Below are 24,882 nucleotides of genomic sequence, written 5' to 3' on the forward strand. Positions count from 1 at the left end.
TTGGCTTCTGGATTTATTAATTCTTTGGGGATCATTCTGATCTTTTCTCCAAATGCCAGCTCTTGTACCTAGCATCCTTTCATCACAGACATATTTTTATTTTCCGTCTCTCCTATCCTAAAAGCCATTTACTTTTTTTCCCCCAAAGCAACGAAGTTTGAAAAGTCTTCGCACAACGGACCGAATGTTGAAACTTGCTGGTAAATGGGGAAGCAAAAGGAAGTCCAAAACTGGGGAAGGAGGTTAAAAAAGGACACTGTATGCTTAGTAAGAAAACTGGGAGTGATCAGTCAATCTTTGAAGACGGTTAGTGATGGAAGAAGTCTGTCCATACGGCGGGCAGATATAATCCAAGGCAAATGCGAACGTGTGCTGGGGCTTCTTCTCCAACTGGTTATCAACACAGAATTAATTCATTGCCTCCACTCCCACTCCATGCAGCACTGTATTATGACCCATTTCAGCGAGAAGAGCGAACCACAGTCATCCTGGAACGGTGGTGGAGGATACAAAAGGAGCCTGAGGCCAGAAGGTGAAATTAATCAAGGAAGAGATGGATAGGCCAGCACTCTGAAATGCACATTGCTTTTTGATGAAGACAAGCAGGCCTCTGGGGGGGGGATGATTGATCTGTACCCAAGTGGGGAAGGGGCGCAGATGGCCTTGTCCCGCCCTTCTGCTCTTTTATCACCGATCAGCCAGTTTGCCTGCTAAATGACCGGTGGAAAGAAGCACCCCTCAAATGATTCAACCCATACGCAGCTTGCATGAAAGAACCATGGGAGGCACAGTGATTCATTGCCCTGCCTTGTGAATGACCCATGGAAGAGCTATTCCTCCATATCTCTTTTGGTTAAAGCTTCTTCCCAGCTTATTTTCTCACTTTCTCGGAGTTTTTGAGTGAGGCTGGGTTAAAATATAGATTGGGGGTGTGGGGGAAGGAGGAAGGAATCTCTCCTTCCCCCTACCACCTTGTGTTTCCTCAATGCACTGCTAGCCTTCTGTGATTTTGATACTGAATCGTGTGTTTCTGGAATTGTTACGGGGGTGACACTGGGTCACTCAGTCCGTTCCACTGAAATACTAAATCCTTTCTCCCCCTTGGACTGTTCGAATCTTCTAATTGCTCAGCCCTTTTGCTCCAGAACCCACTGGCATTTTCTCTCGTTTGTTTCCATGGAGGACAACCCGTTCCTTTCTAGGCGGCTGGAAGGGAGAATGCGCAACTCTCAGTGCCACCCCAGGAAGACAATGAGCAAAATAGGAAGGAAAAGACTTCATAGCTGCCTTGCAAAAGTATATCCAGCCAAGTATGGTAGTACAAGACCTCATCCTTGACAAGGTTTGGATTGTAACTATGTTTGAACGGTGAAATTGCAGGAGGCGGCACACCGTTCCCCTCTACAAATACGACAGGCATCTACTTAAACCACCCACAGAACAGCAATTCTACCCACGCCTCAGATCTTCCCTGGCTGTTTAGTCTTAGCTCAGTCCTAGCTGCTGATGAGATACGTCTGGTGCAGCCACAGAGTCAATAAATCGTTCCCCAACGCAAGAAAAGACAGGCCCTTCAAGGAAAGATGCTCCCACACTTGACCTTACGTTGTGCCTATAGCTTTCAAGGTGCTGTTTTCCTTAACACCAATAAAGGAAGAGCGGCAGTAGGAAGGGGAAAATAATAATCTAACTTCAAGAACTATCGGTTCCAGTTTATGCTGCTGACGGATCCCGAAAACCTGGTATTTGGTACATACGGCTAATAAAGATTTTGTTCCGTCTCGCCCTTCACACTGCAGCATAACTTGCCCCTGCAGATACCAAAAGAGGGACTGCCGTTTTAAGCAATCCGGATGCTCGTTTCACAGCCCACCACGGGGGCTCAAAGCCACACCCAAAAAGAGAAGGCACACTGCTGGGAAGCCAACCTGTCCAGAGTCTCGGCTGAAATAGCGCCAGAGGAATGATGACAAACCAGTAAGCGAGGCTGCTATAGTCTACACCGGCGGCTGACGTCCCCCCCTTCAGCCGGCGCCTCTATTAGAGTTCAAACGGAGAAGAAGTTCGGCCGGGCGTCTTGTGGCACTAACTGTCTAGCAGCTTAAGGATGCTCTCGCGCTCCTTGAGGCTCTTCCAAGCTTGGTCTTTTTCCTTTTTGGTTGGAGTGCGCTTCTTCTGCCGGGCGGCCATGATCTTGCGGAAGGCATCCATGACTTCGTTGTCGGCTATGCGCACACGTTGACGCAGCTCTTGCCTGTGAAGTTCGTCTTTGGCCAGCCTGTACGGAAAATAAACACAACTCTTTCAAACAAAGGTTTTTTTTGTTTGTTGCATAATTAAAAATTCTTTTATGAACCAAGTGTTGTCTGGATTTCCCCCTTAACGTTTTCACATATACATAATTCATTTTACATTATATTTCCATTTCCAATTTTTGCCGTATTACTTCTCTTATCTTCCAACTTTTTATTTTTATTATATACATAAATATCATCTTTTCTTCCCTTTAAAAATAAACCAAATTTACCATTCCATTTTCATCTATTTTCTACAAGTAACACATCTTCAATATCAGTTTTTTTAAATATAGTAAGCATTTAACATAATTACTTTACACACTTAATATAGCTCACACACATCTTAATTAGATACATACTATTGCCATGTTTAAAAAAATTCATTTCATTCTACTAGTTACATTTCATTCTACTAATCTCAAATTCCTATATTTTCTTTCTTCTTTTTATGTGTCTTATATCTTCTCTTCTGAATCTTTTCTATCACTTTTCGACAGATTGTTTGAATGGCTCTCCCCCAAGTTTTCCTTTTCCACCTCCCATTGTTTCTCTCTTTATTTTTGGCTAATTTCTTTTCTGGATACCACACAACTCTTGAGTCATCCCTGGATCCTTGCCTCCCGATGTAGTATTCAGCCGGTTCTCTCTGATTTGGGTGAACCGGTAGCGGTGGCTGTGGGAGGCTCTATCCACCCAGCCTGACGTAATGCACAAGCACTGTGCATGTGCAGAAGGTGGTGTGCATGTGCAGATGAGGCGCATGTGAGTGCACTCACATTTGCGAACCAGTAGGGATGGTAAGTGAATCCCACTGCTCTCTCTCTCTGACAGTCACAAACCAATTAAGCAAACTAATTGTCTCCTGCAAACTCCCCTCCCCTTTTGCTCCTCTTTTATTTCCTCTGGGAGGGGCCATTCATTATCCACCTGTGGCCTTACTCCCAAGTCGACCCCTGTCCTTTAGCTGTTCCCTTCCTCTGGCAACTCTGTGCAGGAGCACACTGGGAACAGGCTTCAGCTGTTCATCTGCCTCACTGATGTATGATTCTGAAGGCAGCTGATAACTGGCGTACAGCCCTGGCCCCCTCTCTGCCTCCGACACAGAGCCCTCATCAGAGCCTTTCCCCAGACTCCAGGACTGGCCCATGTTCCTCCCCAACCTCCTCACTGTCTGAATTTGCTGCCAGCTCTGCTGACGAGCAACAACACTCTCTCTCTCACCTGAGCAGCTCAACTTTCTTGGTCCGGTTGTGGGTACTTAATGCCTTGAGCTCAGCCTGTCTCTTCCGCAGCTCGGCTAACACTTCGTCCTCTGAATCCTCTGCCGGCCGGTCCTCTGACTCCAGCAGACCTTGGGCAATCAGCTCTTCCTTGATGCGGCCTTCGAGAGATTTTGTGTGGGGTACACTGAAAGGGGCAAGACAACAGAAGCGGCATCACAGGTAGTCCTCGACTTACAACAGTTCATTTGGAGAACGTTCAAACTTACAGCGGCACTGAAAAAGGTCTTTGAAAAAGGTCAAAGAATTTGAATCAAAATACAAAGAAATACGAAGAACGAATACAACGAACCTTGTTAATAAAAATAACATAAAAATGACATTGGGCGCAAATAGAAATACATACTATTTCCATAGCAAGGGAGATAAAATGGGAATGGTTACATTGGATTATTTTATTCAAAGAGAAAAATATATTCTCATTTGGATATTACTTCGGGATGCTGTGCTTGTGATGAAAAAAAAAGAAACTTTGACTTTTGTTTTCTGTTGGTCAGATAGATTTGTTGTAGAAATGGCTAGAAATATATTCATGTGTAAAAGTAAGAAGTTGAGGTTGGAGTGTTTTTATATTGTACTGTGCTAAGAAGAAACGGAAGTCAATGCCTCCCCCCACCCTTGGATTTCACACCCTCTTTTTCTCCGCTCCTTTTCCTTCCTTTAATTTTCTTTTTCTTTTTGCACTTTATTATAATAAAACAAACAACATTTGTTTTTTAAAAAAGGCGTTTTATGACCATTTTTTACACTTATGACCACTGCAGCATCCCCCAGAGTCATGTGATCAAAATTTAGATGCTTGGCGACTGACTCGTATTTATGGCGGTTAAGTGTCAGGCCTGCAGTCATATTCCTTTTAGGATCTTTGACCTGCCACACACTCTCTCTTATTTTACTATGCTGTTTCATTAGTGGGGAATTGGGAGGGGGAATTGTAAGGTGCAGAATGTGTTGTTGTCAAAATAAAACATTCCTTTCTAGAAGCCCAAGGTCATTCTTTGTCTCCGCACCTCTGCACCTGACCGGAAGGGGATGGGTGGAAATGCCAGCGTGGCAGTGGAAGATTGGATCATGTGATGGACTTGAGGGTGTGGGGGTAAGATCATGAACTTTCAACTGGGTGGGAACCCCGGGAAGTTTTCAGATTCAGGTTTCCCCAGATGTACCAACATGTCTTTCTTAATAAATTGGAACTTTGAGGAAAGCTCTGCCTTGGACTCTGATTTACTTTTGGATGATATTTGGAACGCTGACAAAAGGCGTTTTATGACGCAGGAACCATTTGTCAGGGAAGCTGACTTCGGAGGCTGTTTTTCACAATTCGGAGGCTTTCCTGAAGCCTCCAAAGCATGAAAAATTGGCCCTATGGGCAAACCTGAACTTCGGGAACAAAATTCTGGTCTGTTCGTAGGGCCGTTTTTCACCCTCCGGAGCCTTCAGAGAAGTCTCCTAAAGCCTCCGGAGGTTGAAAAACGGCCCTACGGATAAACCGGAAGTCACCATTCCCGAACTTCCGGGTTCCCTGTAGGTCAGTTTTTTGCCCTCCGGAGGCTTCAGGGAAGCTCCTGAGGTCTCTGGAGGGGGGAGAGGCTGTTTTCAGCCTCCCCAAGCTCCTAGAAAGCCTCTGGAGCCTGAGGAAGGCAAAAAAACCATGGCAAAAGCGGGTTGTTTTTTTTAATTGCACGCACGCGTGTGTGGTGGGGGTACGCACACATAGCTTTATGGGTGTGGCACGCTGGCATATGACCTCCCCTGTGGAGGTCTCCACTTTTGGCACAGTAGCCAAAAAGGGTTTGCCATCACTGGACTAGGGCATGCTGCTCATCTGTTTCTTGGCTGAGAGAGCCAGTGTTGTCTAAAGACATTTTCCCTGGTCAAGTGGCCAGCATGGTTATATGCCAAAGGTGCATACAGCACTGTTACTTCCTCACCAAAGTGTTACCTATTTATCTACTTGCACTTGCATGCTTTTGAACTGTTAAGTGGAAAAGAGCTGGAGTAAGGAATGGGAGCTCACCCCATTGCACGTCGCTCAGGTCTCAAACCCAGACTGTCCGCTTTCTGACAAGCTCAACGTCTTTAAGTGCTGAGCCAAAGAACATTCCCTGAAATTCACTATGTGGGGCCAATGTTACTATGCTCTCGTTGCCTGTTCTTAAAGTACTGTTATCTCTCTATTATGCATAATACTAGTTATTTTATGCAATTTACGGCCATTCTTATGTGCTGATCGTTTTTTATTATTCAGTTATTTTCCTGCCACTGATTCTTTGTCAGCCCAGGGATGACATTTCACCAGGACTGGCTGTTGGTAACTGCTTCTTTTGATTTCTTATATGCTCCTGCTTATTTCATCAGTGATGGTATGAATTCAGCTGTTGGGACTTTTGAATTTGGCAATTTGAATTTGAATTTTATGACGCAGGAACCTTTTGTCAGGGAAGCTGACTTCGGAGGCTGTTTTTCACAATTTGGAGGCTTTCCTGAAGCCTCCAAAGCATGAAAAATTGGCCCTATGGGCAAACCTGAACTTCGGGAACAAAATTCTGGTCTGTTCGTAGGGCCGTTTTTCACCCTCCGGAGCCTTCAGAGAAGTCTCCTAAAGCCTCCGGAGGTTGAAAAACAGCCCTACGGATAAACCGGAAGTCACCATTCCCGAACTTCCGGGTTCCCTGTAGGTCAGTTTTTTGCCCTCCGGAGGCTTCAGGGAAGCTCCTGAGGTCTCTGGAGGGGGGAGAGGCTGTTTTTTATTATTCAGTTATTTTCCTGCCACTGATTCTTTGTCAGCCCAGGGATGACATTTCACCAGGACTGGCTGTTGGTAACTGCTTCTTTTGATTTCTTATATGCTCCTGCTTATTTCATCAGTGATGGTATGAATTCAGCTGTTGGGACTTTTGAATTTGGCAAATATTGGAATCTTTTCTAATGGTTTTTGCTTTCACGGTTTGTGTCCAAAACATTTAAGCTTGATTGCAGCATCCATTGGCTAGTCTGGTTTCATTTCATCTAGCCTTGTTTTTCTTGAGGTCCAAAGTATTCTCAATGACATTTTACGTAACAATTTAAAGCATCTGGTTTTCTTCACACAACCTTCCTGATGGTTGAGCTTTCCCAGGCATTTGCTCCAAAAGTAGTGATGACCACACTACCAGTCACTATTCCTGTGATCTCTTTTGAGCTTAGGAAGATAAAGTCAGCTAGCATTTCAACTTCTGTGCTGGGTTTATTGTAGCTTTTAAAAATAGTAAAGAGCAGACTAGCTTTTGCTCTGTTATCCAAAGAGATCCCATAAATATCACTTGCTTGTAGCTCATCTGAGGTTATTGGTGTTTATAGTTAACACTTTCTATTTAATGTAACATTTCTTGTGATATTTTCTAGACAGAACTTAACTCTTAACCACAGACGTACTATTTCGGCTATGCTATTACAGACATGAGGTCACAATAACCTCAGTAGCAAGAAGACATTCGATGTTTTCATGGTTGGATCTAAAAATTGATGTATAGAGCAGCAAACCAAAAAAATGTATGGATCTCTATCGAATCCACATTAAGCCGGTCACTTTTTGTTTCTCCATTCTTGAACTTCAATCTTTCTTCTCTATTTTTCACATTGTTTCACTGAATAATGGTGCTAATAATTTCTTTACAAAATAATACTTTCCAAATCTCTAGGGCAGTAGATGAATTTCTGAGATTTCTAGCTGCTGGCTGTAGACCAGGTAACTGCACAACAATATTGTGGCTAGCAGTTCTGGATCTATTGCTTCCAAAAGGTGCCGATGACCATTTGAATTTGTTCTTGCCATATAAATTATTGTATGCTGTAGACAATTTCCTGGGGAGCTTCATCATCGCTGATGTCAGAATCAGTGGCAGAATTGGCTCCTCATAGTCCATACAAAATTTTTGTCATAATCGATTCCACTTCACTCCGATCATTCTCTGCTTCTTCATATGATTTTAGAACAGTTTCTCCAAAGTTTGGATCACCAAATCTCACTCTTTTTGGCAGACAACTTGGCCCCGACATTATTTGTTAGGAATATAATTCTAAGGGTTGGGTTGGCAATATATAAATCATGTAACAATGCTATACCTGTTTCTTTAAAGTATGCTGTATAATGTGATTGGTTGCTGTTTTTCCTCAATCGGCCATAAGAGGGATCCAGAAGGACTGTTAGCTCTCTCTCTGTTCGTTAGATGCTGGGCTGATCTGATCTGAGTGTTTTGGAAGCTGGCTGTTAGAAAGTGCCGTGAGCTATTGTAAGTTTTGCAATTGTTAGCAAACTTTGTGTACCGAACTGATTATATGATAACTGATTATATGATACTGGACTATGTTTGGATTATCCCTTAACTGAAAGATATTGATGACTGACTGTCTTATCTGTGTATGACTTGGACTGTTTGATGGACTCTGATACCTCTATTTCCATGAAAGTAAAAGCCTATTTGAACTGTAGTTTCTCTGTATGCTGGTTTGTGTGTTCTCCAACACAACTCTCACAACGCTTCACTGAACGTACTCGCTTTCCCAACAGGGAGCTTACCTAACATTATTTTAAAAAAAGTTAACAAAGATCTGGGGTCAAAAGGACCGAAACTCAAATACCGCTAACAGAAAACACCAAATAACTGACCCAAGCGTGATGCTGCATACACTCTTATTGGTGGGAAAACAAAAGCTATTCACAACCGGAATGGTCCATTTCTCAAAAATAGGGGTGTTCCAAAGATTTTGGAGGTCTGTGGTTACGGGTTAAATAAAAGTGACAGCCTTCAGCCTTAGCGTACTCTTCTTCAAATTCTGAGCCATTTGCAGAGTCTGTCCTAACTGTTGACATCTGTTCATCAGACAAATTCTGCCCTGGACAGATGAGGTGGTTTGGTTTTAAGGACTATTCACAATTTGTTGTAGTTTACACAATAAAAAACCTTTATATGATCAATAAAACAAATGCAGACATTTTGATTTTGAAAGCTGTGATATTCCTGAATCCAGCTGGTGCACCTGACAGTTCTCCTTCCAGGGACTGTCTGGATCGTAAAATCTTGATTATTATTTCAGCCGAGTTTGAGAGAAGTGCAATTGTTTAATAGTTTAAGCATTCTTTAAGATTGTCCTTTTTTGGTAATGGAATATAAACTGATCTTTTCCAGTCCCTTGGCTACTGCTGTGTTTTCCTCAGCTGCATACACGCTGTAAGTATTTCTTTAACTGCATCACCTGGCAAGGCTTTAAATGGTTGGATTATTAGCGTATCATCCACTAATGTAGCTGTGGGAGCAATCTTTTCTGGAATTTTTTTGAAACTTCACTTTTCAGAATTCTGGATCTAATTCAGTGTTTGTAAACTTGCACGCATCGTCAAATAGGAGAGAAGAACAATGTCATGCTTTTTTCCATAGCTTCTTTCTCCAGTTAATCTTCGCTTTGTCTTTTGTTTGACTTATCTGTTTATTTATTGTGCTTGACTTCATCTTTATATTTTCCTTAAGTAATCTCTTGTCCTTCAGGTTTGGCGGTCCTCCTCCATTTCTTTGCATTGCTTGTTTCAGTATAACTCCCTGTTTTGCTTGCCCTTCTGTGGAATTTAGCATTTGGCTGGACAAATATTCCTCCCTCTTGTGTTGCCTTTTTCTTCACAGATTTTCAGCATGGCAACAGGTAGCCATTTTACCTTGTTTAGCTTTTGGGGGTATTTTATTTGTTTTAACTTTCATAAATGTCAGTCCCAAGTTCTTTAGGTCGCCTTAGCAAATTTAGTTCATTAAATCTGGTCTCTATTTTCACTGTTTGTTCAGTTAGTCTAGATTTTTCCTACACAGACATTTATTTGGGTTAATGTAGACAAACGCCCTTTAAAACATGACTCGGAGCAACTGAGAACAAGAAACATGAAGTAAATCATCTTAAAAATATAACAAAACATTACAAATTCCACCAAGGCAACAACCAAAAACAATGATATCAGACAGGAACACACATTACCATGAAGGCTTTACAAAAGGCAGACAAGGTCGGCGTTCTCTGCGAAAAGGCTCCATGAAATTCAGTAGGAATTACTTTAAACAGATCTGTTTAGGATTACACTGATGTTCTGTAATGCTTCCCAACATCTTAAACATGAGGAGGAATGGGACAAATATTTAAAGGAATGAAATACCGTGTTTCCCCCAAAATAAGGCAGGGCCTTATTTTCTTTCGACCCCAAAATAATTGCTTGGCCTTATTTTCAGGGAGGTCTTATTACTTTTGAGGTGCAGGAGGCAGAGAGCGTGGTCACCTCATGGCTGCTGCTGTGTTGCAATATTTTCAGGGGAGGGCTTATTTTAGTGCATGCGCTCAAAAGCCCAATTGGGCTTATTATCCAGGGAGATCTTATTTTCGGGGAAACAAGGTAGGTCTTCAAAAAAGGAAATAATTGCTATGGTCACCTGAACGGCTTGTTCTGGCTGCGAGGGGATGTGCTGGCACCATCAATTGCAGAGTCTTTGCCTGCTATCTCAGGAATAGGTGAATCTTCAATAGGGGAGATGATGTTCTCCTAGAGAGAGAGAGAAAGAGAGAGAGGGAGGGAGAGAGGGAGAGAGAGAGAAAGGTGAATTGTGAGGATTATATTTGGTTGATTGATTTGGTTATGGTCAGTCTACAGAGAAAAAAGACTAGGGGTGGACATGATTACAGTATTCCAGTATTTGATGGGCTCCCACAGAGAGAAGGGGGTCAACCTATTTTCCAAAGCACCAAAGGGCAGGACAAGAAAGAATGGATGGAAACTAATCAAAGGAGGGGAGCAACCTGGAATTAAAGAGAAACTTCCTAATAGTGAAAACAATTAACCAGTGGAACAGCTTGCTGTCAGAGGTTGTGGGTGCTTCATCACTGGGTTGACAATTGGGATTTTTAAAGAAGAGACTTGGCAGCCACTTATCTGAAATGGTATATAGAGCAGGAGTGTCAAACTCACAGGGGTCAACCTGGAAACAGTGAAGGATCAGCCCAGGGTGCTTCTGCAAGCTTAAACAGAGCTCGGGAGGGCTGCGCATGGTGACCCTTTCCGCTGGCAGAGGGCTGTCACAGCTGAAAATGGAGCCCCGGGGGGATGGAAGGCACATGGGGCCCCTGAGCTCCGTTTTTGCTGGCAGAGTGCTAGCAAAACAAACTACTAGCAAAAGTGGATGCCCCCTCCCAGGACCACCAGAAGTGCCCCCCCCCGACACGAGTGATATTGAGCTGGTCACATCCACACACACCCCCAAGGTGAAACACAACCCTGATGCAGCCCTCAATGAAATAGAGTTTGACACCCCTGGTATAGAGTCTTCTGCTTGAGCAGGGGGCTGCACTAGAAGATCTCCAAGGTTTCTTCCAGCTCTATTCTGATCTGATTGGCTGGAGAGAAAAGGAGCAGAGACCAAGGTAAATCTTTTCAATAGGTCCTCCCCTAGAAAATCTGAGCCTGCTGGAGCTAAAGAAGCCAGCTTGTTTTTTTTTTAAAAAAAATTCCTTACTTCTACAAGTGCCTGCAGGAGGCGCTGGGTGAGAGGTCCAAAAGGGCACCCATCCTCTGGCTGTTCATGCTGGGACTCTGATTTCTTCAACAAAGCATCAACATCTGGAGAGGAGGGAGTGAAGGAGCAGTTGAGAACTTGGAAGAACGAATCAATATCACTTGCAATAATGTGACACTTTGCAGCGAGCAATTCTGGGATTCTCTCTGTCCTATTAAAAATGAAGGAAATTAAACCTTCCACAAATCGGAAGGGACAGACTTTATTTGACATACTCTGCTAAATTGTAAGGAAGCGACACAGCCGGTTCCAGTCTATAAACCTCTAATGTCAATCAGGTTTCATTTCAACATCAGGAATTCTGGGAGTTGAAGTTCAGACATCTTAAAAGTCGCCAAGTTTGAGAAACACTGGTCTGGAGCTAATAAACACATAAAGCAAAGATAAAGAAATCTCTGTTTTTTTCCCCAGTTTTTGCTAAATGATAGCTCTCAGAAGCAAAGAGCTGAAGTTGACAATAGGGCTGCCAATTTCCCCATTCTCCCTACACAGGTGGTCCTTGGTTAATTACTACTTGTTCAGCAAGTCTTTGAACTTACAACGGCACCCAATGGGTGGTTCTTACGATCAGTCTTCAAAGTTCCAAAAGTTGTAGTGCTCCCACAGTCACATGATCATAATCCAGGCACTTAGCAACCAGCCTGGCTTTCCAACGGCAGCATTCTGCAGTTTTACATAATCGTGATTTGTGACCTTCCCTGCCAGCTTTCCACAAGCAAAGTCAATGGGGAAGCCAGCAGGAAATCGAGAGGCCATGGTTATGTCAAATGCTTAGTGACCCTGCTCATTTGCTTAATGATGGTAACTAGGAACTGCCATCGCTAAGTGGCATGGATATCTGACATCATAATTTATGACGGCATCACATCACAATGGAAATTCCACTAATTAGTGTTATCAAGTGAGGACTACTTGCAAATCACGCAAGTAAACTAACAGAGCTTTCTAGTAAAATGGCATCTTTAGTCTCTTCTATTTCTGGAAAAGGTGTCACAGAATAGCTCAGGATACCCTTAGTGTCCAGTTCGGTCAGAGGTCCCAAGATGCCTTTCTTCTTATCTGCAGTAGCTGCAGCTCGAGCCCCATCCTTCTGCTCTTCCAGCAGGTCTTCCTGGGCCCAGCGCTGGGAGTAATGTTTTCCTAAGGATGGAATCTACAAGAACAGGACAACAGTTGCATAAATGAGAGCCAGCTGACACCCCAGAAGGGCAAATATCCTCAAACAATTCAACTGTTCCTCAAGGCATACAAGTAGCCAAAGGCTGTCCATTTTTTCAGAGGTAATTCTAATTGGGCTGCCTCCGTTCAATTCAATTATTTCTTCCTCCCTTCCCAAATTTTCTATTTTAAATGATTATAGCAACAATATCCTTATTCTGGGGGGGGGGGGGGAGGTGGAATTCTACCAGTTCAGACGAATTGGTAGCTCCGGCAATCAGCTGGGAATGAACTGGTTCACCCAGATGATCAGATGGGCCCACCTGCCCGTCTTGTGCTATTTTCCTCTTTGTCTTCTCAGCGGATTCGCGCAGCAGAGCAGATTGCCACGCAAAGCACCGAACTGGTTGTTAAACCTGGAGGATCCCACCACTGCTTTATTCCTTAATGGATCTAAGCAGTTTTACAGCTAAGGTTGAAGAATACCCTTCATTCCCCATCACACTTCAGAATGTCGTTCCATTCTCTGTGTAGATCAAAAATCCTCGAGAAGGTAAGCCAGAGAAGATACTAAAAAGAGATAGCTAAAATAAAATGGGAAATGGGAAAACATTTTTTTCTCCAGACAGGGAGCCTCAGCGCTCAGGGCAAAAAGAGTATCAAAGGGATTTCTTTCTGCAACAATCCAACTGTTGCAAACATGGATGAAACCTCAGCTTTTCTGTCCTGCAACTTTCCTAATTTGTGCCCTCTGTTCCACTAATCATGGAACAAGCATCTTTATCATTCTACAAGAGAAGAGATTAAGAAGCACTGAGGGGAATGTGAGTGGGAGATAAAGTTGGACAAGTGACTATCCCAAAGGTGCTTTTTCAAAAAGCAGCGGGACTTTGTTTTTCGTTGAAGACATTTTGTTTCTCATCTAGGAAGCTTCTTCGGTTCCTATTGAATGGGAGTGGAGTGGAGAATGGAAGGGTTTATATTCCTTGCAATCATCTGGTCATTAGCATTCTTTCTGGTAGTCGTTGATGCCACTGGGACCGTTATCTATGCCCACAGGTTGACCTGAACAGTGCAAATCGGTGTGAAACCTTCTTGAACTGCTGAAAGGACGGTGTTGTAAACAGGAGATAGGTGGTGTCGTATCCCAACACAGTCCTTTCAGCAGTTCCAAAGATTCGACCAGCAAGGAGTATCAATCTTTCCATTCTCCACCATACAATCAGAACTGAAGCTTCTTGGATGAGAAACAAAACTTCTTCAAGGAAAAACCAAGTCCAGTTGCCTTTTGAAAAAGCACATTTGGGACAACCATGACCTGGATGATTGAGACATATGGGCAAGTGATTTTTTTTTTCCCCTTCAGTTTTGTAACTCTGGGATTCTTAAAAGGAAAAAGCTTGTTGTCTCCATCCAAATTTGAAAATGCTACCGTTTATAATCCTTAGAAAACATATTTGCTTTAGAACGACTACAAAAGCTTTGACTCACAGAAAATATTGGGACAAATCAACAATACAAAATACATATTTTAGCAATTACAATTCTCATGAACCTCTAGGTCAGAAATGGAGAATCTGTGTTCCTTCAAATACTGAACTGCAACACTTATTGTCTCTCACTTGGTCATGCTGATTGGAGCTATTATGCTGTAGTTTAGCAATTGTGCATAACTAGTTCTGTGCTCCACTAAAGTCAATATAGAATCCAACAGCTTTTTAGTCCTATTGTTTCACCCGATACAGAACTTGTCTTAGATCAAAGTGAGTACCACAAAACAGTTTAACATGAGGAATGTATGAAGAATTAACTCAATCAAAATTTAGGACAGGCTGAATGAACTGCTTCTGCTTTTTTACCTTGTAGTGTTCAGCTTCATCTTCAGGTGGCTTGAGAAGATCATCTAAGGTACGAACCTCCTCATTGGTGAGGTCAGCACAGTATGGCTCCACTGAGGCCCAGAATCTATGAACATGAACAGTAAGAAGGAAACAGAACCATAGTTCAGGAAGATTGCTTATAATAGGCAACACGCCAGTCCAACATAACATGTTAAAAGATGGATTACTAAGAAGCTAGAACTTTTCCTAGTCAACACAAGCAGTACACCGCCTTTCCTAGCCAAGAGCCTTGGGTGCAAGTCATGTTGAGAATGGGGATTATGGGAATTGAAGTTCAACATGTGGAGAACCCCAGAGCACTTATTCTGATAGTGCAATCAGTGCAATCAGTGCAATCTATGTAACAAGAATCAATAATAATTACCAGATATTATTAAGACAAGGGATGGCAAACTGGGGGATATATTTAGCGCCCCCATTTTTTCCCCCTGCCACCTCTTTTGAATATAAGGCCCATTCCTACTGTAATTATTTAATGAACTATCCCCATCTTCTTCGTGCTTCATAATGTAGATACTTATGGTGGTGATGGATAAAATGATAGCAGTCACTATCATAGTTACCTGTTAGGTGCATCATTTTTAGGAATACGGGGCACATCAATTGGATCATCTGAGAATTCATACTCTTGAATTTTAGGCTGCAGGTTCTTGGATTTGGGCCGTCCTGGAGTGCTGTGGCTTCCTTTCACGTCTAGCTTCTGCTTCTTGAGCTTGCTATGTTTGATAGAAGGACCCACCTCATGGTCCTTGCCAATTTTCAGAAATCGCCTGTCTCCTTTCTTGTCTTGCCAGTCTGTCAAGATCTGATGAGAAAGAAAGAAAGAAAGAAAGAAAGAAAGAAAGAAAGAATAAGTAAGTAGATTAAAGGGTCATGTAGCAAGGTACCCATATCTATCTTGGAAAGAGGAATCAGCAAAGGGGTTCTTTAACAGGACTGTCCCATTATGGAATACTTACTAACATCAGAAGAGTCCTGATGATGGAAGAGAATAGTTTAATTTGAATACAATTCTGTGTTATGTGTGGTTATGCTAATGCATGTCAGAAGTAGGGTCCTTAATGCTCTCTGAGCTTGGTTTTATTTGCAGATGTTTCCCTACCAAAGTAGGTAACATCATCAGTGCTGGATTAAATTAGCAATGATGATGTTACCTACTTTGGTAGGGAAACATCTGCAATAAAACAACCAAGCTGAGATAGCACCAACGGCCCCATAGTTCAAATGCAAGCTACAATTGTTCTTTTCTGTCACCATTTCGGAAGCTAACTCCTCATCTGTGACACAAAATTCTCCAGCAGCAAGGTAAGGGCACCATCAGCTGAGCCAGATGTGACTTTTGTGTAAAGACTACATAAGTCTAGCTTTTCTAAATAGTTGCTCAGGTGATCTTAAAGCATGGAGCCAAGTGGGCTCTGCCATCTAGAAAGCAGACTTCACTATATTCTTGCTTTCTGAAAATGACTTGCCTTTCCCAGACTTAAGGACTGTTTCATCAATTACATTTGACCAACTGGAAGACTCAGTCTAAAGGCCCTTCTTTCTATGAGGGCTCGATTAACCATCTGACCTGGGTTTCAGTCTCCAGCACCCGAAGTCGGCGGCTTGCAGAGGACAGCAACGTTTCAAGCTCTAACTGTAATGTGTCAAGCTCTTCAATGCCGATCCCATCATCTTCAGAACGGGCCAGGACAGCCGTGTAGCGTGGGCACACTTTCAGATGGTCCACAGACTTGAAATCATGGAATTGAAGGGGACAATCTTTCAGTTCAGACATGGTTGTTGCCGGGCCTGAGAAGAAGAAAAGATAACACAACAGCTGTAAGCATGAAAAGAGTGACATTAACGTTAATAACAGGGGCGTGCACAAGCGCACCAGTGTACCTAGCATCCCTGTCCTGCTGTCCCCATTTATTTGTACCCATTTCCTGTGTTCTTATTCATGTTTATTCTTATTCCTGTCATCTTGTACCTGAGTGACAAACTAAACAAATAAATAACTAACAGGGGAACTGAGGAGGGAATGAATTTATTTGATTTTATTCCCAATCTTACCCTACATAAATACTGGAGATCGGTAGCTCTTCACAACCAGGAATCTCGCCGAGACGGAGGCATCCCTGCAGGCACCGTTGAATTGGGAAGAATCCATAGAGTGGAAAAACAAACGTTATTTAAACAAAAAACATAAAAGATGAGCAGAAAAGAAGGGCTGCTAGTATGGCAAAGGCAGGCTTTGACAGGGTAGCTACCCCGCAGACGAGATTATTATGGAAGTGAGTAAATCCTGCAGAGGGAAGGCGAAGACAAGGAATTCGTGGGGAATTCTTTTGCCCAGCGAGGATCCTCTTAGTAAACGAGGACGGAGGGAACCGGAGTCTGATGCTGCTTTGGAAAAGGATATAAGGAAGCACTGTAAGAACTATGGACGGTGGAGAAACACAAATGATGAATGAGGGGGGGAAGCAAGCCAGGAGGGGGCGCTGGAGAAAGGCGGGGTGGGGGGAATTATTGGGGGCGTTTCCGGTTCCAGAGGCTCCTTCCGGGTTACACCCATTCGGAGCGCGCTAGGAAAGGAAGAGCGGCGCCTCGTATCCCCCGGAGATGCAGCAGTCGGGCGCGAGAGTGGCTCCCAACCGCCATAGCGGCGCGAGGGGGGAGGGGCGAAGGGAAAAGTCTCCCACCAAAAAAATCTCTCTATCTCTCTCTCTCCCCGGAGGCTTCCGCCCCTTCCGCCTCAGCGGCCGAGCCTTCTCATTGGCCGCGCGCTCCCTTTCTTGCTTCGCTCTCATTGGCTGCAAAGCCAACGCGCGGAGCCGCAGAACGCCTCGCTTAAAAAAAAACAAAACTGGGCGTCCTTTTGACCCCACCCAGTCCCTCTTTCTCATGGCCAAATATGGAGGCAGGGAGGATGGGTCATACCATACTCACCCAAAAAACGGGGGGGGGGAGGGAAGAAAATAAATTCACCTCTGTTCCTACACGAGATGTTTCGGTCTCCGTAACAGAAAGGCTTCATCCGCCGCCTGGTGTGTTGTGAATACCTAAAAAAAAAAGGAGGGGGGTTAAGAAGATCCCGCGCGCTCACCCGGGGGAAGGGGACGTGTTGGAACGGGCCATCCAGCGCGGAAGTGGAGGTCTTGTTTGGTGGAGGCCACTTCCGCTTCCGTTTTCTGGACCAGGTCTCGGGAGGGGTGCAGCGGCTGCTAGTCTCTCTTTGCTGCCATGGTGAGTGGGCTGCGGGCTTCGGAGGGACCGAAGGCGGGAAGGGAGAGAGAAGGCGGGGGGCTTGACGCGATGGAGGCCTGCCTGGGGTAAAAAAAAACGGGCTGGGGGGTGGGTTGAGAGCGGTCCGTGGCGAGGCGGGATGGGAGCCGAGGCGGAAGGAGAGACACAGAGAGAAAGACGAGGCGATCAAACCCTGACTAGGTGGCTCAGTGGCTGCTGAGCTTGTCGATCAGAAAGGTCGGCGATTCGAATCCCTAGTACAGGACTCCTGCGTGAGCAGGGGGTTGGGCTAGATGACCTCCAAGGTCCCTTACAACTCTGTTACTTTAAACCCTTCTGCCGGGATCGAAGCCCGCATCGCCGGGTCCTGCGTTGGGATCGGAGCCTGGGAACACCGGGAAAGGAAGACAGCCTCTGCGGTCTTGGAAAGCGTCGGCCTCGGAGGGAGGGCAGGAAGATCTCTGCTGGACCGGCGGGGGGGGGGGGTTTGCAAAGGATCCAGGCTGGAGGATCTCCCCAAATTCGTGGTCCCTGCTTTTTTTCCTCTCCCCCACCCCCTCTCCTTAGGATTTATATTGATATCGATTGTTCCCTGATTGCTTATTTGTACCCTATGGATATCATTAAGTGCTGTACCTTATGATTCTTGACGAATGTATTTTTATTCTCCTTATGTACACTGAGAGCATATGCACCAAAGGCAAATTCCTTGTGTGTCCAGTCACACTTGGCCAATAAAGAATTCTATGTCTATTCTCTCTCTCCTTCCTACAGACAGCCACTCTGCGCCCGTACCTCAACGCAGTGCGTGCCACCCTGCAGGCTGCCTTGTGCCTGGAGAACTTCTCCTCCCAGGTGGTAGAGAGACACAACAAACCTGAAGTGGAAGTCAGGTCTGTGCCTTGAAGGTTCAGGGGAGGCAGAATTACGCTTTTATGTGTTGTATTGCAGGGGAGACACCAATCATCTGTAGTTGTCGTCCCCCCAAAAATCGTTTTTCGTGTCTAGCAGTCATATAGATTTTTCTTTGTGACAATCTATTCTTAATCCTGTCGTTTTCATGCCTCTCAAGGGTGCATTCATTGCCACTATAACTGAACACATCTGCCTTGCTGCTGGCCATTCTCTTCCTTTTTTCCCCTTGCATCTTTCCCACCATTGTGGCCTTTTCCAGAGAGTTGGGTCTTCACATAATGCAGAGGTGTCAAAGTGGTGGCCCACGTGCCGGATGCACAGGCCACGCCCACTCCAGCTTCACAAAGGCAAAAAACCCCTTGTGATATATCACATGACGTGATTGAGTTTGACACCCATGATATAATATGTCCCACAATAACATATACTTCTCTCTGCCCACTGTTTGTTTCCACTCTCTTATACCAGCTCCGTCAGTCTTTAAACTTTCCCTTTTCCATGCACATTTCAATTCAATATCATTCAATCCTACAATCTAACAGTTTAATTTCTGTATATTTGTGTTAGTATGCAAGTCAATCCACAAAATATTCATGCAATATGGAATATATTTAACCTAACACGTTCTTAATTAGATTCAGTATATAATCTTAGATCGTCTCTTTAATAATTACAAACTAACACTCCCCACTTCAACACTATATTACTATTTTTACTATTCTCTAGGTATACAATATACTTAGGCTAATAAATCCTTAATTTTAATTCTTATATAACATTATGTCATCTATTTATAACAGTGATAATTTCAAAGTATCACCAATCTCTACGCTCTTTTCCAAAGATAATATGGTTCATTACCATTTAACAATATTTTATCTCACCACAGTTCAGTTTACATTTATATTTCTTCTTTCAATGTTCTTCAATTTTTTAAATCTGATTTCAGAGATCACCCCCCCAAAAAAATTTTTTTAGATTGCATCAGCAGGATTATCCTGTATACTGTTATTTAATTCTTATTTCTTTCTCCACTAGATGGCCCTGTTACTCTTTTTTCTTATAAGGTTTTTCTTTTTCCTCCTCAATCAAACCTCTGATATTTGCTCTTCTATCTCCCACTTTCTCTTGAGTATTCCAAAATAGTTCTCTTCCCTTCTTCACAATTGTCACTACTTTGTCTGGCTCCAATTTCTGTTTATTGTTCAAGTCGCTCCAACAATCCTCTCCTTCTCTCCTTATTCAGTTTTGTTCAGTTCTGTTCTCAAGTCACTCCAAACCTTCTATTGCTATAGGAAATCGCTTGCTTTCTCTCTTCTTGTAGCTGCCGATATTAAGCTGTACCCAGCTAGCTTCAAAGCTTTGAAATTCTAGCTCAATGGGTCTTTAATAAAATTTATACCGTTTTAGTTGTTTTAAATATTCTCAACAATGCTGCTGTGTTGCTATTTTCTCTCCCTCATGTGCGGCAGTCACCACCCAAAATCGGTCATGGACGCCAATTTCTTCTCTGGTGATTTCATGGGGTTGTCCCTCGTCCGATAGGGAAGTTGCTTGCTTCCTCTTTCAGCGCCCGGGCTTCCACTCTCTCCTTGTTGATCTCTCCAGGTTCAACTCGTCCTTTTTCAGGATCTTCACAACAGAAACTTGAGTAAAGCTAGCAGAGCTACCATTTCTTCGCCCTCATGGAAGTGACGTCACCGCAGGAAGTCCAAAAAGTTTTATCATAGCCTTGTCAGGTGTCGTTTTACCCCCTCCTTCAGAAATTGGATATGGAAATAGGCTTTTAAAATAAGAATACAGGTAGTCCTCAACTTACCACCACAACTGAGCCCAATATTTACGTTGCTAAGTGAGAAATCTGTTAAGTGAGCTTCACCCCAGTTATGACTTTTCTCGCCACATTTGTTAAGTGAATCATTACAGTAATTAAGTTAGTAACATAGTTGTTAAGTGAATCTCGTTTCTCTTTTGGCTTTTGGTTGTCAGAAGGTCGCAAAAAGGGGATCACATGACTCTGGGACACTGCAACCGTCATACATGTGAGTCAGTTGTCAAGCATCCAAATGACTGTGGGGATGCTGCAATAGTCATAAGTGTGAAAAATGGTCATATGTCACTTTTTTCAGTGGCATTGTAACTTTGAACAGTCACTAATTGAGCTTTTCGAGGACTACCTGTATCTGCCCTAATTTATTAAAGCCGCAAATGCAAACCCAAAGCGCAGTTGATGGTAAAGCTGTTTAAAGGTGTTTTAATTTAATTTAAAGCTGTTTAATAGTTACTTAAAACTATTAAAGATAAGGGAGCTAGTTTGGTCTAGTGGTTTAAGGCACCAGGCTCGAAACCAGGAAACTGAGTTCTAGTTCCATCTTAGGCATGGGCTGGCTGGATGACTTTGGACCAGTCAGTCACTCTCAGCCTAACCCGTTTCATAGGGTTGTTGTGAGGAAAGAATATTGGGCATGTTGGCTGCTATGTGTTATTTAAAAAGACAGGATATAAATGTATAGAGAATAGACGAAGAGACATTTGATGGCATGTGAAATTGTGAAAACAGCATGGAGCTACCAAAAATGAATGACATGTCCTATCAATTGTCATGGAATGTTCAATTAATTTGTTGGACTAGGTTTTTAGTGAAAATAATCTGTGTGTGTCTTTCTCTTCTGTTCTCTCGTCTTACACTTTCTGAGGTTTCCCATAGTACTGTATCACAAAAATGTACAATTATAGCCAAAAAATGTTTCTGGGAATTTCAAAAGCTTTTTCTTCAATCTTTTGAGTTTTAGAGTTAGTTGATTCATCAGTAAGGTTGTAATATTTTATTCTTTATAGCAATAGCAGTTAGACTTATATACTGCTTCATAGGGCTTTCAGCCCTCTCTAAGCGGTTTACAGAGTCAGCATATCGCCCCTACAGTCTGGGTCCTCATTTCACCCACCTCGGAAGGATGGAAGGCTGAGTCAACCCTGAGCCGGTGAGATTTGAACCGCCGAACTGCAGATAGCAGTCAGCTGAAGTGGCCTGCAGTACTGCACTCTAACCACTGCGCCACCTTGGCTCTGCTTATGTTTGTTTTGTTTCTGTTTATGGTCTGCTTCATTTTATGGTTGCAACAGCTTTCAGCCTAATGTTCATGGTTCCTATATTGTTATATATTATGCTGTCCTGTTGGGATATTGCCTCATACCACTGCTTAATTCCAAATTAGTGATTCTTAAATAGACCTTCAGCTCCTGGTGGAGCCACAGGTCATGAATGGCTGCTGATGATATAAAATGGCTTATAAACTTATACATTTCCTTCGCACCTTCCTCAGCATGGCCTTTATTTCTTTTTATAAATACTGTATGGATGTTTCTTTGTGCCTTATCTGGCGCTTTAAAAAAATACACTGAACTCATGTTGCAATTTTCTCAGCTCTAGGCAGTTTTGTCTTGTCTTTTCCTACATTGAACTTATGGATTCATGGGTGTTAGGTTTTAATAGATATAAAACAGTATTTTATGTGACATAAAAATGCTAACTGTACACCCATCTGATGAAGTCTAGTCTACATGCATCACAGGAGAAGCCTGCTCAATATTCAACTCATTAGTTTCTCCTGCAATAAGTTCAGCTAACAAATTATGGAGTGTATCATTTATGGGCTGTTTCCTTTCTGGTTTGACACACATTGATTCATTAAATATCTAGATAACTAAAATGTATCTGAGGTGGTTTTCAAATTTCAAACACAGTAGCATAAGATACAGTGATGGCTATTAATATGTCCTATTAATGATAGTTGTACGTAGACCAAGCTTCAGAATATAACTTGCTATAGAACTCAAGCCAGACAGTGTTAAGGACCCATTTTTTGCTTGGGGATTTCCCATATAGTGTAGTTGTAGTTAAGTTTATTTATAGGCTGCCCTTTTCCCTGAGAGGACTCAGGGCGGCTTACAACTTATATAGGAAGGGGAAACATACAAAGACATATAGGACAATACATAATTAAAAGAGTAAAGCAACATTCATTCAACATTCGGGCGGGGATGGAATATAATCTTTAACCCCAGGCCTGACGGGATAGCCAGGTCTTGAGGGCTGTGCGGAAGGTCTGGAGGGTGGTGAGGGTACGAATCTCCACGGGGAGATCGTTCCAAAGGGTCGGAGCTACTACTGAAAAGGCTCTCCTCCGCGTAGTTGCCAGTCGACACTGACTGGCAGATGGAACTCGGAGGAGGCCCAATCTATGCGATCTAATGGGTCGTGAGGAGGTGTGGCCTCAGTAGAAATAATATACTGCCTGGCTCTGATTTACCAGAACTTTTATATTCTTAAGTTGACACAAACAGGTAAATAATTAGAAGGAATCAATATTAAAAACAAATCTTGTATAGATCTGGAGAGTAATCTTGCTGCTTTGCTGTTGGATCTGAAGTGATATACTGTATGTGATGCAGAAACAGCAGTTTTCTTTTATTAGCTCGATCTCCATTCCATCCCACCCCCACATTTTACCATACTTCCTGCCTTGGTCATATTGCTATCTTGGTTTACCTTGGTTACATTTTTCCATTTGTATTTTCTGTATTTACTTTCAAAGATTATTTGAGGCCTTTTAGCCCAGCCCAACCCACTCCAACCCTGACCCTAATCCTTCCCCAACCCTGATGAGAGGAGATGGGACATAAATAGTAAATGATTTTTAGCCAATTATAATAACAAGGAAATGTTAATGGTCATTGTTTAACAATATGTATACATGCTATGGTATAGGCACATTAGAACATTCGTTTAATTTTTCCTTATAGGTAGATAGTTGTTCAATCTTCCCTCTAGAGTAGATCATCTTTAGGTCGTCCTGTTTTCCCCCATATTTGTTGGCAGAGGGCTGTTATGGCCTTTATTGTTTCTATGCCAGCCTTCTGTGAGATCATCCCTTGGGGCTTTCTTTTTTTGCCAGCGGGTTATATAGCTCATCTGACTTTCTCCTCAAGCACCAGTCATTCATCCCCAATAGAAAAGGAGCTTGTCGAATTTTTAGAGGAGACCAAGCTGGGGGGAATTGTTAACACTTTAGAAGATAAAATTCAGGATTCAGAAGGATCTTGACAGACTAGACTAGAGCCATGGGCCGTATCCAGTAAGATACAGCTGAGTAGTGAGAAAAGCAAGATCCTGCACTTAGGCTGGAGAAACTAAACACACAAGTATAGAATAGTCAGTACCCAACTCAACATTAGTAACTAGAAGAGGGCTCTAGATGTCCTAGTGCAAGGGTCTTCATTAACAGATTGCCTTAACAGAGGGATAGCATCAAGATCACGAGAATAAGAAGGGACTCATTAGCTCACTGGCTAAGACACTAAGCTTGTCAATCAGAAAGGTCGGCAGTTTGAATCCCTAGCTCTGTGGAACTGAGTGAGCTCCCATTACTTGTCCCAGCTTCTGCCAACCTAGCAGTTCGAAAGAATGTAAAAAAATGCAAGTAGAAAAATAGAAACCACCTTTGGTAGGAAGGTAACGGCGTTCCAAACGCCTTCAGCATTCAGTCATGCCGGCCACATGACCACGGACACGTCTTCAGACAGCGCTGGCTCTTCGGTTTTGAAATGGAGATGAGCACCGTCCCTAGAGTCAGGAACAACTAGCAGATATGTGCGAGCGGAACCTTTACCTTTTATCAAGATCACAAGAATATAGGGCATGGCTCTGTAATGCACTAGTGAGATTTCCAGTTTTGGTACTTGAGGGGCAGTCACAAAGATGAAGGGGTTGACTTGTTCTCCAAAACATTTGAGGGAAGAATAAGAAGCTGTGGGTAGAAGCTTGTTAATGAGACATCCCACCTGGAATTAAGGGGAAATTTCTTGACACAGAGAACAATTAACCAGTAAAACAGCTTCCCTCCCAGAGTTGTGTGTGCTCCATCGCCGGAGGTTTTCAAGAAAAGATTGGACAATCATCTGTTTGGGATGGTATAAGAACTCCTTCCTTGGACAGGAGACCTCCAAGACCCCTTCCAGCCCTATGGTCCTTCTCTCTCAGGTGGGAGAGTTGTTCTTACACAAGTATTCTGCATTGTCCTTCCATTTTTTTAAAACATGATCCATTATTAACTCTCTCTCATGTTCCCTCGATTTCTCCGGATTTCTTAAACAGGCCTCTTGTTCTTCCCAGTCTGTTACTTTCTGCAATCTGCACTCAGTTATACTCCTTTGGCTTTTGCTACTTTTCTTTCCATAGCTATGTCTGTGGCCTTGCTTGATAGCCAGTCTTGATTCTTTCCTTCTGGCTCTTTTTATATGCTTCATATCTTAAAAGCACTTTAACATCTTAGCGCAAGTTTTCATGTTCTCTATACATAAATCCAGGTCTTTAAAACAGTTTCGAGCCTGAATCTTCTATTGTTCTGGGTTCTAGGTTATATCTCGTTAGGATTTGATTGTTTCTAGTATTTTTTCTAATCTGATGTATACTCCAATTAGTGGGTCATGATCTGATCCACAGTCATCATCCGGAGTCTTT

The 24,882-nt window shown here is 43.0% G+C and overlaps 2 protein-coding genes across 4 annotated transcripts in view; one reads left to right on the forward strand and one right to left on the reverse strand.

The window, feature by feature from the left end:
- TADA3 (transcriptional adaptor 3) lies at nt 1–17,325 on the reverse strand. 3 transcript variants are annotated; one of them, XM_087708689.1, is made up of 10 exons: nt 17,190–17,325; nt 16,275–16,339; nt 15,790–16,010; nt 14,783–15,024; nt 14,178–14,283; nt 12,172–12,313; nt 11,101–11,204; nt 10,024–10,133; nt 3,519–3,704; nt 1–2,278 (listed from the first exon to the last, which is right to left on the reverse strand). In XM_087708689.1, the coding sequence occupies exons 3-10, from the start codon at nt 15,994–15,996 to the stop codon at nt 2,086–2,088; spliced, it is 1,290 nt and encodes a 429-aa protein (XP_087564815.1). In that variant the 5' UTR covers nt 15,997–16,010; nt 16,275–16,339; nt 17,190–17,325; the 3' UTR covers nt 1–2,085. The 3 variants fall into 3 exon arrangements, with proteins under 3 accessions (XP_087564815.1, XP_087564814.1, XP_087564816.1); XM_087708688.1 differs by lacking the exon at nt 17,190–17,325 and having other exon boundaries at nt 16,275–16,953; XM_087708690.1 differs by lacking the exons at nt 1–2,278; nt 17,190–17,325 and having other exon boundaries at nt 3,515–3,704; nt 16,275–16,958.
- ARPC4 (actin related protein 2/3 complex subunit 4) overlaps nt 17,311–24,882 on the forward strand; it is a 13,067-nt gene continuing 5,495 nt past the window's right edge. Inside the window, exons 1-2 of the mRNA XM_014059017.2 lie at nt 17,311–17,447; nt 18,222–18,340. Coding sequence (XP_013914492.1) covers nt 17,445–17,447; nt 18,222–18,340 — 122 coding nt within the window. The 5' untranslated portion in view covers nt 17,311–17,444. The remainder of the gene's footprint in view (nt 17,448–18,221; nt 18,341–24,882) is intronic.

Source organism: Thamnophis sirtalis, unplaced genomic scaffold, assembly GCF_051295495.1.
Source record: "Thamnophis sirtalis isolate CommonGarterSnake01/CBP01778 unplaced genomic scaffold, rThaSir2_p1.2 scaffold_3, whole genome shotgun sequence".
Lineage (NCBI taxonomy): Eukaryota > Metazoa > Chordata > Lepidosauria > Squamata > Natricidae > Thamnophis > Thamnophis sirtalis.

Bases quoted from the DNA above. Each gene is read 5' to 3' on its own strand.
- TADA3 (XM_087708689.1), bottom strand. From the start codon at position 15,996: ATGTCTGAACTGAAAGATTGTCCCCTTCAATTCCATGATTTCAAGTCT. The intron at 15,025-15,789 runs GTCAGATGGTTA...CTTTCTCATCAG, and splicing joins TGCTGGAGACTGAAACCCAG to ATCTTGACAGACTGGCAAGA. The intron at 14,284-14,782 runs GTAACTATGATA...TCATGTTCATAG, and splicing joins AAAAATGATGCACCTAACAG to ATTCTGGGCCTCAGTGGAGC.